Source organism: Neodiprion virginianus, chromosome 6 (assembly GCF_021901495.1).
Source record: "Neodiprion virginianus isolate iyNeoVirg1 chromosome 6, iyNeoVirg1.1, whole genome shotgun sequence".
Taxonomy (NCBI): Eukaryota; Metazoa; Arthropoda; class Insecta; order Hymenoptera; family Diprionidae; genus Neodiprion; species Neodiprion virginianus.
This window is the reverse complement of record NC_060882.1, coordinates 17,555,973-17,570,833: the sequence shown is the minus strand read 5'-3', so window position 1 is coordinate 17,570,833 and position 14,861 is coordinate 17,555,973. Positions and strand designations below refer to the sequence as shown.

At 34.0% G+C, this 14,861-nt stretch overlaps 3 protein-coding genes across 9 annotated transcripts in view; 1 reads left to right on the top strand and 2 right to left on the bottom strand.

Moving 5' to 3' along the window:
• LOC124307408 (fasciculation and elongation protein zeta-2-like) overlaps positions 1-14,861 on the bottom strand; it is a 396,278-nt gene that overhangs the window by 315,677 nt on the left and 65,740 nt on the right. The window lies entirely within an intron of this gene.
• Positions 105-5,742, bottom strand: LOC124307346 (fumarate hydratase, mitochondrial-like). 2 transcript variants are annotated; one of them, XM_046768919.1, is made up of 7 exons: positions 5,458-5,742; positions 3,377-3,511; positions 2,394-2,594; positions 1,878-2,160; positions 1,247-1,509; positions 668-1,057; positions 105-531 (listed from the first exon to the last, which is right to left on the bottom strand). In XM_046768919.1, the coding sequence occupies exons 1-7, from the start codon at positions 5,578-5,580 to the stop codon at positions 394-396; spliced, it is 1,533 nt and encodes a 510-aa protein (XP_046624875.1). In that variant the 5' UTR covers positions 5,581-5,742; the 3' UTR covers positions 105-393. The 2 variants fall into 2 exon arrangements, with proteins under 2 accessions (XP_046624875.1, XP_046624876.1); XM_046768920.1 differs by lacking the exon at positions 5,458-5,742 and adding an exon at positions 3,796-3,920.
• On the top strand, positions 7,579-14,012 carry LOC124307358 (acyl-CoA:lysophosphatidylglycerol acyltransferase 1-like). 2 transcript variants are annotated; one of them, XM_046768965.1, is made up of 6 exons: positions 7,579-7,979; positions 9,314-9,531; positions 11,411-11,625; positions 12,688-12,961; positions 13,076-13,227; positions 13,510-14,012. In XM_046768965.1, the coding sequence occupies exons 1-6, from the start codon at positions 7,948-7,950 to the stop codon at positions 13,744-13,746; spliced, it is 1,128 nt and encodes a 375-aa protein (XP_046624921.1). In that variant the 5' UTR covers positions 7,579-7,947; the 3' UTR covers positions 13,747-14,012. The 2 variants fall into 2 exon arrangements, with proteins under 2 accessions (XP_046624921.1, XP_046624922.1); XM_046768966.1 differs by lacking the exon at positions 7,579-7,979 and adding an exon at positions 8,079-8,113.

Sequence of the window (14,861 nt, the reverse complement as noted above, 5' to 3'; positions counted from 1 at the left end):
TCTGGGGTAAAGTTGGGAAAGAAAAGAAGGATTATTTCCTAAACAAAATGTAATCAGTTCATCACCTCTCATTTGTTCGTCAAATTAAAAAAAACATTTGCCAATTTAATTAATGAGAGTAAGTTTTTTATATTCTCCGGTATTTTAAAACAGACGTAGTTGATTACAAACAAATATACAAACGCATGTAACACGATCCAGCCGATTCTTGGGGTTTTTGTTAGCACGTAACAACTGCAATAGTGCAGTACTAAGTATAAGTATGTTACTATTTATCAAAATGTACACTATTTATATAAATAAGGTATTAAACAGATGGTTAATGATTACAAAAGTTTTGCCAAAATATTACAACTATTCCTGATTCAAATTAAAACAGTCTTGGATTGAGAATTATTTTGCTTCTTTCGGTCCAAGCATTTCTTCAGGCCTGACCCAAGCATCAAATTGCTCCGCAGTCAAACCATTTTTCAACGCAGATTCCTTTAGAGTCAAATTCTCCTTATGAGCTTGTTTAGCAATTGCGGCAGCCTAAAAAAGTGACGAGAGATATTATTTTGAAGTTACTCCATGTATGGAATGAACAAGTGATTGAAAAAAAAACCTTTACTAGTTTGATCAATCTCTATTTCACCAAACATTCAAAACTATTTAGAATACTCCTTACCTTATCATAACCGATATGGTGGTTCAAAGCAGTAACCAGCATCAAACTCTCGTTCATAATTTTTTTGATGTTTTCTCTGTTAGCAACAATGCCTTGTACGCAATTCTTCGTAAATACTGATGCAGCGTCTCCCAGAAGTCTAGCAGATCTCAACGTATTAGCCACCATTACAGGTTTAAAAACATTCAATTCGAAGTGTCCATTACTTCCGCCAATTGATGTAGTAACGTGATTACCCATAACTTGGGCACAGACCATTGTAATCGCTTCGCACTGCGTGGGATTCACTTTTCCAGGCATTATCGAACTACCAGGCTCATTTTCTGGAAGCGAGAGCTCACCCAGGCCACAGCGTGGTCCGCTACCAAGGAATCGCAGATCGTTAGCTATCTGAAAATCGAATTAAAGGTGTTGTCATTAAAAATACCTAGGCAACCAAGTCAGCTGTATCTGTAGTTAAAGGAAAAAAGGCCAAATTTATTTCAACAAATACCTTAGAGGTTCTTACAGAAATTATGAAATTAAACAATAAATGCCGTGCATTGGAAGACAAAATTTTTCAAGTTATTTAGTGCTGACCTTCATGATAGATACGGCAACTGTATTCAATGCTCCATGTACTTCAACTATAGCATCATGACAGGCTAAAGCTTCGAACTTGTTTGGCGCTGTTACAAAAGGTAATCCTGTAAGGCTTGCAATTTTTGCAGCCGATTTTTCCGCGAAGCCTTTGTAAGTATTTAATCCAGTACCAACTGCCGTGCCTCCAAGAGCCAGCATGTATAATCTTGGTAATGTATCTTGTACTCTTTGAATTCCAAATTCAATCTGTTGTGCATAAGCTAAAAAAAATTAAGTTAATAAAAATTAATCGGTAATATTTTCCATCGTTTCATATAACCATGAATACGTAAATGTATGAATAAATAAAATTGTCTGTTGTATACATATCAAAAGCCTCTGTGTTAGTGATTCACTGTTAGATGCAAGAATATCATTCACAAACACAGTTATATAAGAGTAATCGACAAAACTCTTCAAATATTTATAGTTGTACATGAAAACTCTCTGAAACTTGATAGATAATATTTCGGAATAATTCAGTTTTATATTCAACCAACGAAATTGCGTGAAATAAGACACAGTTTTGGAATATCAAATAATTTCCCGCCCATTTCACACAGTTTATGTTCTTGATTTGTGCTATTACCTGAAAATTCTTGGCCCAAAGTTAATGGTACTGCATCTTGAGTGTGGGTACGACCAATTTTGATAATATCTTTGTACTCGTCAGATTTGGATTTGAGTGCAGCATGAAGTTCTTTGAGACCAGGCAACAATATTTTGTTAATCTCTAAAGCAACGGCAATGTGCATCGCAGTGGGAAATGTGTCGTTAGAACTCTGCGACTTGTTCACATGATCGTTAGGGTGAACTGGTTTCTTTGATCCAAGTTCTCCTCCTAGCATTTCAATTGCTCGATTAGCAATCACCTGAAATTAAATGACAAATAAGTTTTCACTTTGAGTACAAAATTATTGAACAACTCCATTATTGTGCCTAACGATAACATTCATCAGCTTTTATCGTATTAATCATACGATCAATATTCTGATATTCGGCTCTATGCGGTACAGACATGAAGCTATAATACTAACTTTACATTGTGCAAAAACAGATGAAACCATAGAAAAATAGTTGCATTTTCGTAATAAAGCCAAATTACCTCGTTGGTATTCATATTGGTTTGAGTACCAGAACCTGTCTGCCAAATGACCAGAGGAAAATGATCATGATATAACTTTCCACTGATCACTTCATCAGCTGCTTTGCTGATAGCATCTGCAATTTTCGGATCAAGTCCATACTCTTTATTTACTTCTGCTGCCGCTTTTTTCAATATTCCCATAGCACAGATAACTGCGTACTGAAAAATAACATAAGTAATTAAAATTTTAGGCACTTATTTCTTACATTTCAGTATGAAAATCTATGAATATCATCCCACTACTTCAAATGGAATATAAAAATTTTGTCATGCTTAACTAACATCATTTGAATGTTACATATCGTAATAGTCTATTTTCGATTTATCCATACTTGTACAGGTTTAATGTTCTAGGCAGTCGGATGAGAGCGCAGATATAGCTAGCTGAGGATCTACTTGCTTTTGTTCATACTTGTTCACGTCGTGATAATCGGGTGTGATTATTATCTGAGGACCCTATACTTCAAATCTGTTTACATCCACATGTATTGAACGTATCCAAAATACGGTCTACGCGCACTTGCACAATCTCAGACTATTATTGTGACACTAACGAATGTCAATTATAGGAAACGGAGCCTCAGCCGGTTGAAGCTCCTCTCTTATTTGACCCCAGAAAAGATTGACCCTGTATACTAAACTAAAATTGAACAAGGCACGTCTTTTTCTGTTGCTTTAATACCAATATATGCAAAGAAATTATGATGGCAACAGAAACAGCCGACATTCAAAAGGTCAGAGCAGTTAAAATGCCATACTTATTAAATAATTTGCAATTTAGATTTCCAATTTCAAGAGAAATGAAGTTTTATTTACTGCATCATTTTGTTAAACTAGCCAGATGAACTTCAATGCTGCACTTAATAATTAGTTTAACAAATATACTATTACTAAATTTAGCGGGCTTTCAAACATACTAGGTGTAATTATATTATACTCACAGGCATACGCTCCGAACTATCTCCAATGGGGAAGTTGAGTACCGATCTGAGGGTTTGGGCACCGTAATATTTATCATTTGGAACTTTGAGCTCTCCAAAAGTGTCTCTTTCTATCCTGTAACCCTTGTTAGATTCCTGAAACAAGAATCGTTCACCGACCATTAGTATAAATAGTAATTGCTTCAATAGTCGCCAGAAATGTGTAATATGATCATGCGGAACGAATGCTTATGGCTTTAGATCGTAGAATAATAAATTTAGAGTAAATTAGTATACAAATATCAGGTTATGAAATACATAGAAATTTCTTAGCAATACCAGGACAATGTATGAGCGCTTTGGGAATTTAAATTAAGCATCATGAAAAAATAACTGCAATATTGTGATGGTTAATTTAGTTACCAAACGAGTTAACCAACCATTGTGCAATACTGATAAGGGAAACCTCTGACACGTATAATGAGATGCTGGTCCTATGATTGGTACAATTAGACTGGCTGCTGGAGAGCTGCCTGGCCTTCACGTTTTGTACAAGTCAACTAACTATTGCAAACATCCAACTGATATATGAGCGAAAGTGTAGTAACGACCTTGGTGCAGCTGCTTTTTTTAATTTTCATAGATAACGTGGAATTAATGAGTCAATACTTGATTTCTCAAATGGACTTCCCAAAATACAGCTATTTAAAATATACAATTCCTGACTTTCTGATTATTGTTCAAATACAATTGACCCATTCAATTTTACTCATGACTAAAGGTTATCTCAAGATTTCGGTTGCACAAAAAACTTGGAAAGAGACAACTTCTGCCGGTTTGCGATGTTCCATTTTGCTATTGTACAAAAGATGGGTACGAATAATTGTTTAAAGCTATGCTACACTATTTTTGTATCGGATATCCATATGTTTTCAGATGGGTTCACATTTTTTGTGCTTTGCCTAATAAGATTACAAAGAATTCCAAATCCTTGAACATCTTTCTTAATAGCTACATCCCGTTAGGACTAGTGCCAATCCTTGAATGTGAAATAGTTGCCAAAAAAATTCATATAGATTAATGAATAAACCTAATTCAAATAATGTTTTAAATACTATATATTCAGTTACAATAAGAAGGTGTGTTATACAGCGAATTTTGAATTCAGCAATGTTTTCCTTTATAGACTACTAATTATTTAATATGGCCTTACGTTCCTATTTCCACATCAGTGTTGCAATGAATTTATTCTGAAGTCGTCATTTGATAAACATTCATAAGCATTGCTCAATTATAGTGCACAAAAAACAAATTCTATGATAATCAGTACACGGGTCGTTGACTCATTGTCAGTATAGTTTCAATGAACGGTAAACACGTGTTAACTCTGAAATTTTCAAAAGATAAATTCACGATTAAATGTTGATTATATTAGTCTCAGATATGTTTATGAAAAATCTTGGTGTTGATAAAACCGCTGCAAATTGTTGTCGTGCAAAGACATCGACAATACATTGTCCAACTTTGGTATGGGAGTAAGATTATTTATGAATACCTCTAATGTTATAGAAAATTATATATTACGTATGATAATATTCATGTTTACGAAAATATGGATGCTGAGTTAAATTTGTCAGCGATACTGTACGTCTAGAACAAAAATTGATGACAATTTTTTTGTTTGCTACCTTTTGTGTATAAGTTTTTGACCTGCAAAGAACATAACTTGAACAAAGCCTTAGCGCACATTACAAAAGATAACAAAAAATTGAACCGGTCTTTATTTTATCAAAATAATGACAGAGTATAAATTTTTAGGTGAAATCAGTACACATCCATATTTATTATCCGAAACATAACATAATTGATAATTTTTCTTCTTCTTTCTGGTAAATTATTGGAATTGTACAATTTCGGGTACGTAGTCAATTCCAATAAGAATTACATTGGTGTGGTTATGTAAAAGTAATGTGACAGTAACTGGTGATGCTGCAATAAGTCATTTGATTAAGCTGAAGCACCGAATGTTTAGATAAATATACTTATTTATAATTAAATGCACGATGGAAAATATTTTCTAACACAATACCGAAAGATCCTACCTTTGAAAGGTTACATGGACCCCGACAAAATTCAGCCATTCTGATATTAACGACACCGGCGATTTTCATGAAATGCTGTCCACCGCCGACCACTGGGCGGAACCTCAATAAGTTTAATGCCATTTTGTTTTTTAAATATTTGAAATCGGCGAGAAAATAACTGACGGCCGTTACAATATTCTTATTGTCACACAACCGCCGGTGCCGAATTGCATAAGATCTACTCTCGCCAGGTTTTCGCAGAGTGCAGACGACAGAATTGCAAGGTCATCACATGGTATAATACGTCACTCAAAACATGTAATTGCTACGGCCGTAACAATATTTTTACTGATTTGATTGGAAGCTGTCGAGTAAAGAAAATTATCGTAGGTATGTATGCACGTATAATTGCAGAGGTATTAATTTCTCTTTCATCTCGTTCATCTTGATTTCCCACACGCGGTAAATGACATTCTCCCTACCGCCAATCAGAGCTCTTGCAAATGAATTCATTACTTTTTTTCATCATTGTCCCGCCAATGACACAAAAGATGGAGTTGGATTTACGAATGAAATTCTCGGCGGCAGCGGATGGACAAAAGCGTGGACAAAAGACGAAAGTAAAATTAGGCGCATTGTCAAACCGCGTTAATTCGAATTGTTGCGATAGGCCGAGATCACTGCTGTAAACAGTAATTTAAATACAGAACACGGAAAAATACTCGCGTTAAACCTATTGGCGTTTACGGCGAGTTATACGTATACGACGTTTCGTTAGAGGTATCAAATTTAAAATCTCAGACAAGACCAGTTCTAAGAATGCTCCGTTGCTCACGTCAACCTTGCAGCGTTGCTTGCAGCACTGATTTTCACTGAGATTTCACCGGCTCACCTGTAAAAGCATTCTTTTTTTTAACGAAATCCAACACATCTTTATTTAGAATGAATCAATGTATAGGTGTACTGAAGCCGATAAAACCTTACTCGAAGAAATGCGGCCGAAGTATAAACAGTCATTGCAGTTTAATGTTTACTAATTTCTCGTAGTTTAGCAGATTCTGAAAACGTTCGTAGTAGTGCTTAAATTTATAATGTTGCATTACTTTTCGTTCTTCAGTCATACGTTGACTGAAGAATATAAGTCAACGCTTTTGGCTTCTCTGCATCGCGACCACTCGAATGCAACGATATAGTAGCTGACATATTGTACGAACGTGAGTAAAATTTGAGATATATTGTATGAAGTATAATACGTGCAAAGAATTGTGTTATACACCCATTTGAAGGCCATACCGTCATGTATAGGTATGTATGATGTAGCTATAGATACATCTGGCTGTATGTATTATATGTACATACGTATGATTGACTTTCGACAGATAATACGTCAGAGTCGTTTTCTCAGAGTCTACAAGCTGCCTTTTGCAGTGACCTCGTTGTTGATTTTTACCGATACGTCAGACGCCGGCGTGTAATCATGACGTATATATAATCAATTAATTTCTCGCAGGTAGGGCTGTGACCATAATCAAATTCCGCTCGTACTTCATAAAGAATTTTTTGAATAAATAAAGCAATTGTATAACATTCGCAGTTAAGGAGGTCTCATTTTTTGTTGAAATTCCCTAAAAATTTAAGCAATCTATTAAACAATTCCAAGAAAAGTATCACTACGAAGTATTAAAAACGACAGAGGAAGATATATAGGTGAAGTATAATATTCCTTGTCACAGATGGTTCCAAAAACCTTGAAAAGAACTTATTTCATCGTTCGTAATTTGGAGAAATAATCACTCGAATTCTGACTTCCCCTGCGTATTGCTGCCTGCGTGACGCGATCAGATTGATTCTGATTGGTTGTATTCCTTGAGGGGAGCATTATAGTCGTTTTTTTGTTGTCGAAATTCTTTGCATCTGAACAATGTGGGAGCGGTACAGGTATTGCCAAACGAGAACGTGGCCTTGGAAATAGACGATTCTTTGGTATATTCCTACACAAAACAGATGCATAGAAACATAAATCTGCCACGGAATCTGCAATTTAAACGGCAGCTGCCATTTAACGCGACAGGTCCAGTTCTCCGTCGCCATTTTAGTTGTATTGTTTCCGCTCTTGGGCCGAAGCGCTGTTGAGCGTAGGGCAAAAGCGTGAAAGATGTATTATGCGTGGAGTGACAGTAATCTTTCAGTGAATTATGAGCCGATAACGTCGAACCTTATGTCGGTGCGGTTAGCTAATAATTAAATATTGTAATTATATTACATTAAAAAAAACGAAGAAAAAAAAATGTAAATTGTATGGTAGTAATAATAGTGATTTGTAAATCGTGACGAGGTATCATTTTATTATAAAGTAATTGTGTGTAAACACCGCGACGGCAACACAGATACTCTAATTTAGTATTTTTCCTGAGGTGACGATGATTGCTCATTATATAATTCCCGAATGAGGAAACGTTATGGACAATAAGAAACGTGCCAGTGTTAATTAAAATAATTTCCACGAACATGTCCGGCCGCGAGAGCTCAACTGCTATTAGGTGAGCAAATCATCCGTTTATTAGCAACGTATGTCCAGCTGAAATCTATTTCATGTTAACTTCACAGGTTATGTTGAACAACCGGACTTCGCTCGACGGCAACGTGCCGCGACGATGACTAACGAAAATAATACGTATATAATGCTTTAAATCCTTATTTCGTTGCATCTGCAAACATCTACGTTTCATTATTATTCATTCCACTCATTTTTCTACGCTTTCGCGTAACGTGACCGATTCTCCCGTATCGTATTTTCTCTAAATTAACCATCCGCTTTTAGGAACGTGAGATCTTGTACTGATAAAAAAGTATCAATTTTCGAGAATTCGCACGATTTTCTTTTCTTCTCCGTTTCGTACTTCTTTATTCCTCGAGGGTTTATACAATCTCACATTACCCCGTTCAATTTTGGGAACTGTTGTACAATCTAAACAGGATTATTCTTAATTTAGAGCTGATTCGACATTATGTCAACAAAACAATCATACTTTTCAAAGAAATAATATGCTGCCGTTATTCTGCGTGCATGAGTTATGCCCTCAAGCTCTGGAGATGAAATTTATTTCAGAGCTTTGCGAGAGGGATTAATGTGTAATAAGATTAAACCCATTTGATTGCGCAAAGTTTATAGTCCGACTAAAATGGCCAATGAGTAATTTTAAATATAGAAAATACAATCAATTGCTAATTAATTGTACTTGTGCAGTTGCTGACTATGCACTACAGGAATATACATTCATCGAGTAGATACATTGCTCTGCTTGGTCTGAATATGTCTATTAATATTTAAAACGTTCTATTACATGCGTTATATACATTTAATAATGTAATTGCACAAGTGGATATTATACGTACAGGATTTTGTATCTTGAGAAGAGGAAAATTTAAACATCCCCTTTTTCATTCATGCTATCTTACATATGAAAAACTGCTAATTCTAATCCAATTATTTTTCAACTACTGGATTATGACATCCAGTCATCAAACCCTACGGCAGAAGCAAAATCATAAATTTTTGTTTGGATTTAGCACCTGTTTCTAAACTATAAAATAACTAAAGAACTGCGAAAAATTGGAATCCAAAGTTTTGCATGGTTTTAAATCTGGTGTACTCAGCAAATTAAAATAAAAACTGCTGTGAAAACTGACCAATACTTGATTCTACTTTAACAAATCATAGCACATCTTGGTGTCAAGCTATATAACAATGATCGTCGAATTATTACGCAAAGTTTTTCTTAAAAGTGATGTGCAAAGCATAAGAATTTTGAGTGCCAACCTTGGTAGACGTTGCGTCAAATTGAGTTAAATAAGCTCTTATTATTTGTTTCAGATTATTTAACAATGCAGTACATTTGGTAAAATGCATTGTGCGTACCAGTTTTGTTATACTAAACAACGCCTACTGCATACCAACGTATGTTGTATGGATGATGTTACTATTCCCAATAAAATTATACCAGCCCCAAGTTTATTGGCGGATAGAAGGGCTTTTTTTCCATTGGCTGCTGGCGATGGTCTCAACATGGACTTGGTCAGCCGGTTATGACAGTAAATATTCTACCATATTCATACGAATAATCTAATTATATACATATGTTTTATATGCTATTTACTTATATTTTTAATGATAGGATAAATCATGTATGATTGTCCAAACACTAATTATGACAATAATGTATTTCGAATAACTTGCACCAATTGTTGGATGCTGATATTTAAAGAATTCAGGCCGTGATTGAAATTGTACTCTGCTTTGTTTACTTGCTTTTAAATGATAATTTCATATTCGTTGTCAGTGTTTCAAAGTCAGACTTATAACTGAATTTCTTTTCTTATTTGAGATTATAATGCAAGAGATTATAGTGCATTGACGAATGCACAACTGTTCTCAATACGTGAAATATTAATACATCAAATTTTATCGCATTATTTTGTTGTCAAATGTAAAACAAGAATTATAGTTCTGAACTTTCTCGAAAACTTTAACACAAAAAAGTCGGGGAATTTCAATTTCGATTTTATTGCCACTTTGATGATGTATTTGCATTACAATTCATATTTCAATTCCATTAATGTTATGTGAATTCTTCTGAATATTCTTTCTTCAACTGAAAGTAGGCCAATTGATTACATTTTTTAACCATTTCGGTGACAGAAGCCTCTATAGTGGTACCGTTTTTTCTTTTATTTTTATTTTGTTTGTAATTTTTTTTTATACTTCATGCAAAATTCCGAATATTTTTTGCATTTTCAACTATAAAAAATACTTATATTTTGGAATGATTAGGATTTTTTGTGAATCCATAATTATTAATCATTGTTTTAAATAAATGTGTACAAAAAAAAAAACGCGTCTTCGTCAATGTAATTCGTTAGCGGAGAAATTTGATGATAAACGTATACTAAAAATGCTTGAAATTCATTGGTTGACCAACAGATCTTTGAATGGTCATTAGATTTACAAAATTCAATTCTTAAGGATAGTTTTCACCCTCATTAGGGGTGCATATAGATGGTATTGGGGGTTCACCTATTCTCGGCCTAAAATTGTACTGTTTCAAAATAAATATTCATATAAATCTTATAACAACTTAAAATAACTTGTACTGTCATGATGGTTCACCCCGTTTTCACCCCATCTTGAGGGTTGTTTTTAGCTTTATTAAATTTTTGACATCAGATTCGCATTATATATCAAAATTATATCAGAGATGTATAATTGAACTTCTGTGCCAGAAAACCTGAACTGCGTGACTGAAAGTGTTAAACTAAAAATGAGTAGAATACTGCAATTCAATCATTAAATTATCTGTTTTAGGCATGAAAATGTAAAAGAATGTGTGAATGCTTGAAATATATTATTGTTTGTAAAGAAAAAGAATGTTCTTATGACGCTTACAAATGAGTATACACAAATGTCACCACGGCGCTGTGAATCGCTCATAGACATCCCTTTAACGATGCATTTTATTTTTGAGTTTAGGATCTCCTAGATTCAGTACGGAGATTATGAATATGAATATAATATTCAAATAAGATGGATGTGTAGAAAATTCGTGTGATAAGATGTGGCCATTATTCATTATAAATACATGTAGATGCAGTAAAATATAAAGAATATATAGCTGCTACGTTCTTGTTTAGACTTTGAAAACAGTAACTATGTAACAACTTATTACAATCAGGCATGGAATTTCGTTTAATAATAATTACTTGGTATAGAAAAAAGTTGCTACATTCTTTTCGAACTATTTAATTTCAAGGATAGCTTCACTTCCAAAGTTTGACAACTGGATGTATATAGATATGTGATACATGTAAATTTTATTGAACGTGAATACTGCAATTGCATGGTGAGCTTGAACCTGAATTCGGTTCTATACATGTGCGGATCTTATATCTCATTTGACCAATTAATCTTTGACAGTAATTGAACATGGTGATGACATACAGAGGATCACAAGTGACAGAACATTAGTCATTGCAAATCACCAAAGTACCGGGGATGTTCCTATACTGATGACAACTTTCAACGCAAAGCCAAATGTGCTGCCAAATCTCATGTGGATTATGGACAGGATATTCAAGTTCACTAATTTTGGCATCGTTTCCATTTTACATCAAGATTTTTTTATCGTTTCGGTAAGCTGTTGCACACTCCGAATTATACAGTATGCTTAATGGAAGTTTTAAGCAAATTATAGTAACGGTTATGCAAGTATGTTAAGATTTAAATTTTCAAATTTTATTCAGAAATTGCTCATGCTTTGAATATTGTGTGTTGTGACAATTTCATTTGTGATTTATTTCAGATCTATTACAGCAGTTATTTCAATTGATTAAAAAAAACAAAACATTACTTGTATAAAATAAAACACAACCTGACATGTTGTCAAATAGATCAGATAATTGTTTAAAATGCTTGATATGTATCATGGTCACATGCGTGTATGCCTCTCAAAAATCCATGTTGCTCATCTTCCAATTGAAATTAAAAATCAGTGTTATTGTTCAAGGACAGTACATATTTGCGGCTCATAACTGTTAAGTATGTAGCTCTTCGCAGTATGATAAATGTAACTTGAAAATAAAAAAAACCTTCATTCAAGGACAAACGTTCTCGATCGTCCGTGTCTAGTGTGAATACTACATTATTATAAATAAATACATTTGGGGAAAAGTATTTTGCTTTAAAACCGTTAGATAAATAGTCCGATACTAACTGAGTCAGAGGCACATGTTTTGATATCTTGGTATGAAGTACTCAATTATCCTAAAAATTTTCAAGGTCTGTTGCCACGAATTGAATCATTAAGAATCCATCAATTTTATTGATAGTATCCTGACTTTACTCTCCTGATTGTGGTAAAATGTCTTACAACGTTCAGTGTTCCAAGTAATAACATATGAAAGATAGAAAAGCTTATGCATGTGACTAAACAGTGTTCATTTTTTTACAAATTTTTGTTTGAGCTTGGATTCCAGTCTAATATGACTTTGTTTATCTCCGCCACAGATTTTATGTTTGAGATGAAAAGCCATTGTTACATAATCCTAAGTATTTGTTTATCAAATACGGGTTCGACAAATAATTTCAATGGCGTACCATACTATAAATTTTAAGATTTATATAATGTTGGTGGTATTGTTTATATCTAATTTCAATCAAACATGGTTACCATTTTAATAAACCTTGAATCACAGGGTCGCGACAAGCGAGGAGAAAGTTTGCAACAATTGGAGAAGCACTTGAGGACTTCTTACATACCGCCTGGCAGGAAATGGATGGTTTTGTTCCCTGAAGGAGGTTTTTTACGTAAAAGGCGTGAGACATCACAAAGATATGCAAAGAAAAATAATCTGCCGATTTTGGAATATGTGACGTTGCCAAGAGTTGGAGCTATGCAAACGATATACAATGTCGTTGGTCCTACACAAAACAACAATTCTATTGATCACCAGCTAAACAACAGATCAAGTATAAAATTTTTTACTTTTCATCATCTAAATCTGAATTAGCTAGTGATTCCTCTTTTGTCTCCAGGGATCCATATATCGATTGGAAAAATTAAGAAAATTCATAATATTTCAGATATGACTGTAGCTAAACCAGAACTAAGTTGGGTCTTGGATATAACCATAGCTTATCCTCAGGGTAAACCAATAGATCTACCAACAATTGTGACTGGTTCCAGACCACCTTGTGATACGGTACTCTTTTACAGAGTATATCCCAGTTCGCAGGTAATAAAATATCAGTGAAAATGATGTACGTATTTCGTAAAATGAAAATTTTTCTAGAAAAGAATTTTCCACGTAGCGGCATTCAAAAATTTAATATCCTAATTCCAGTGTTGAAACTGTACGAAATATAATCTTCATAAAATATTTTTTCAATTCTTAAAAATGTACTATTCATGAACCTTAATGAATATGGAGTCATCTAAGTCTGTAAGGTTTCTGCTTTTTCCCAGTGGTTCATCGTATTAAAACGAGTTCAAAGACGACAATAATTTTTTATCTCAGGTACCAAAAGAGCCGGAATTACTCACAAAATGGCTCTATGATAGATGGGTGGAAAAAGAGGCACTTTTGGAGAATTTTTACAAATACGGAACGTTTCCTCAAGCCCCTGGAACACCACAAAATGGATCGAAAATTCAACAAGATCCCTTGCGTTTTCTAGTCCTACATTTGTTTTTCATAACTTCTAGTTATATTCACTACAATATGCTAGCGTATGTGTGGTCCTGCATCTGGTAAGTTATATTTCTAATGTGTGAATGCAATAGAATGTATCTGTCAACTGTAGCATATATCGCGTGACCAATGGAAAAAAGGCCTAAGCGAAGAAAAGTGTAATTTAAATGGCAAAAGAGCGTATATTTTTTGTTCGCCGATTAATAGGAAAACGGAGAATATCGCTGTTATCTTTTAAGCCAAAAATTAAAAGGCAACAGGGTGTGATCGCCTTCGATACGCCCTTGTGTCATTAACGAAATTTCGGACTGATGCCAAAAAGGCGTATTCAAAAAAAAAAATATATGTATATATAAATATTTTTGGCCGATACGCCAAATATATTTAATAATGATCATAATGTTAATGTTAGTCCTAGTAATATGATATTATTGATAGTAATAATAATACTAATAGCAATAACAGTAACACTAATAATAACTTGTTCTTGTTGTTGTGATTATTATTATTATCATTATTATCATAAATAAAAAATATTATATTGAAAATTTGATGTCTCTTTTGTTTTTTTTTAAGTTGTAATTGAGCACCGTGTAATTACAATTTTACATATAAATCAAAACGGTGTATTTATTATTCGTTTCCGTGGTTTCCGTCAAAACCCATTTTGATTTTTCCCGCTGCGAAGCGAGGTGCGTGAAGTGTGCCAAGTCAGATCTGCAGCTCATCGCGTATTTTTACTTGCTCTTATGGCCATATTATTGCTATTATATTTATAGATGTCGATGACGCCAACTTATAGGGTGATGGTCGGTTCATGCTGGATAAAAATCAATGGGAAAAATTACCTGCAATAGATTCGACTATCCTGAGACCAAAATGTTGTCACTTTAATAAATAATTGTTCGTTATTTTTATTTTCGTAAGCAGAATATGTTGATACTGATTGAAGACCCAAGTTTAAGTTTTAGTGAGTACGCCCTTTTGGCCTTAGTCAGCATGATTTTTTCCAACAATTTAATGCCAGAAAGTCGTAAATATTTGTGGCAGTTACGGCCTGTTGTCATTAATTCATTAAATGTTTTTGAATAACTAGGGGTGTATCTCCGGCGTTTCAGCCCTTTCGTAATTTTTTTATTATTTGTTTTGATTTTTTTCCTTTTCAAAGCCTTCTTTGT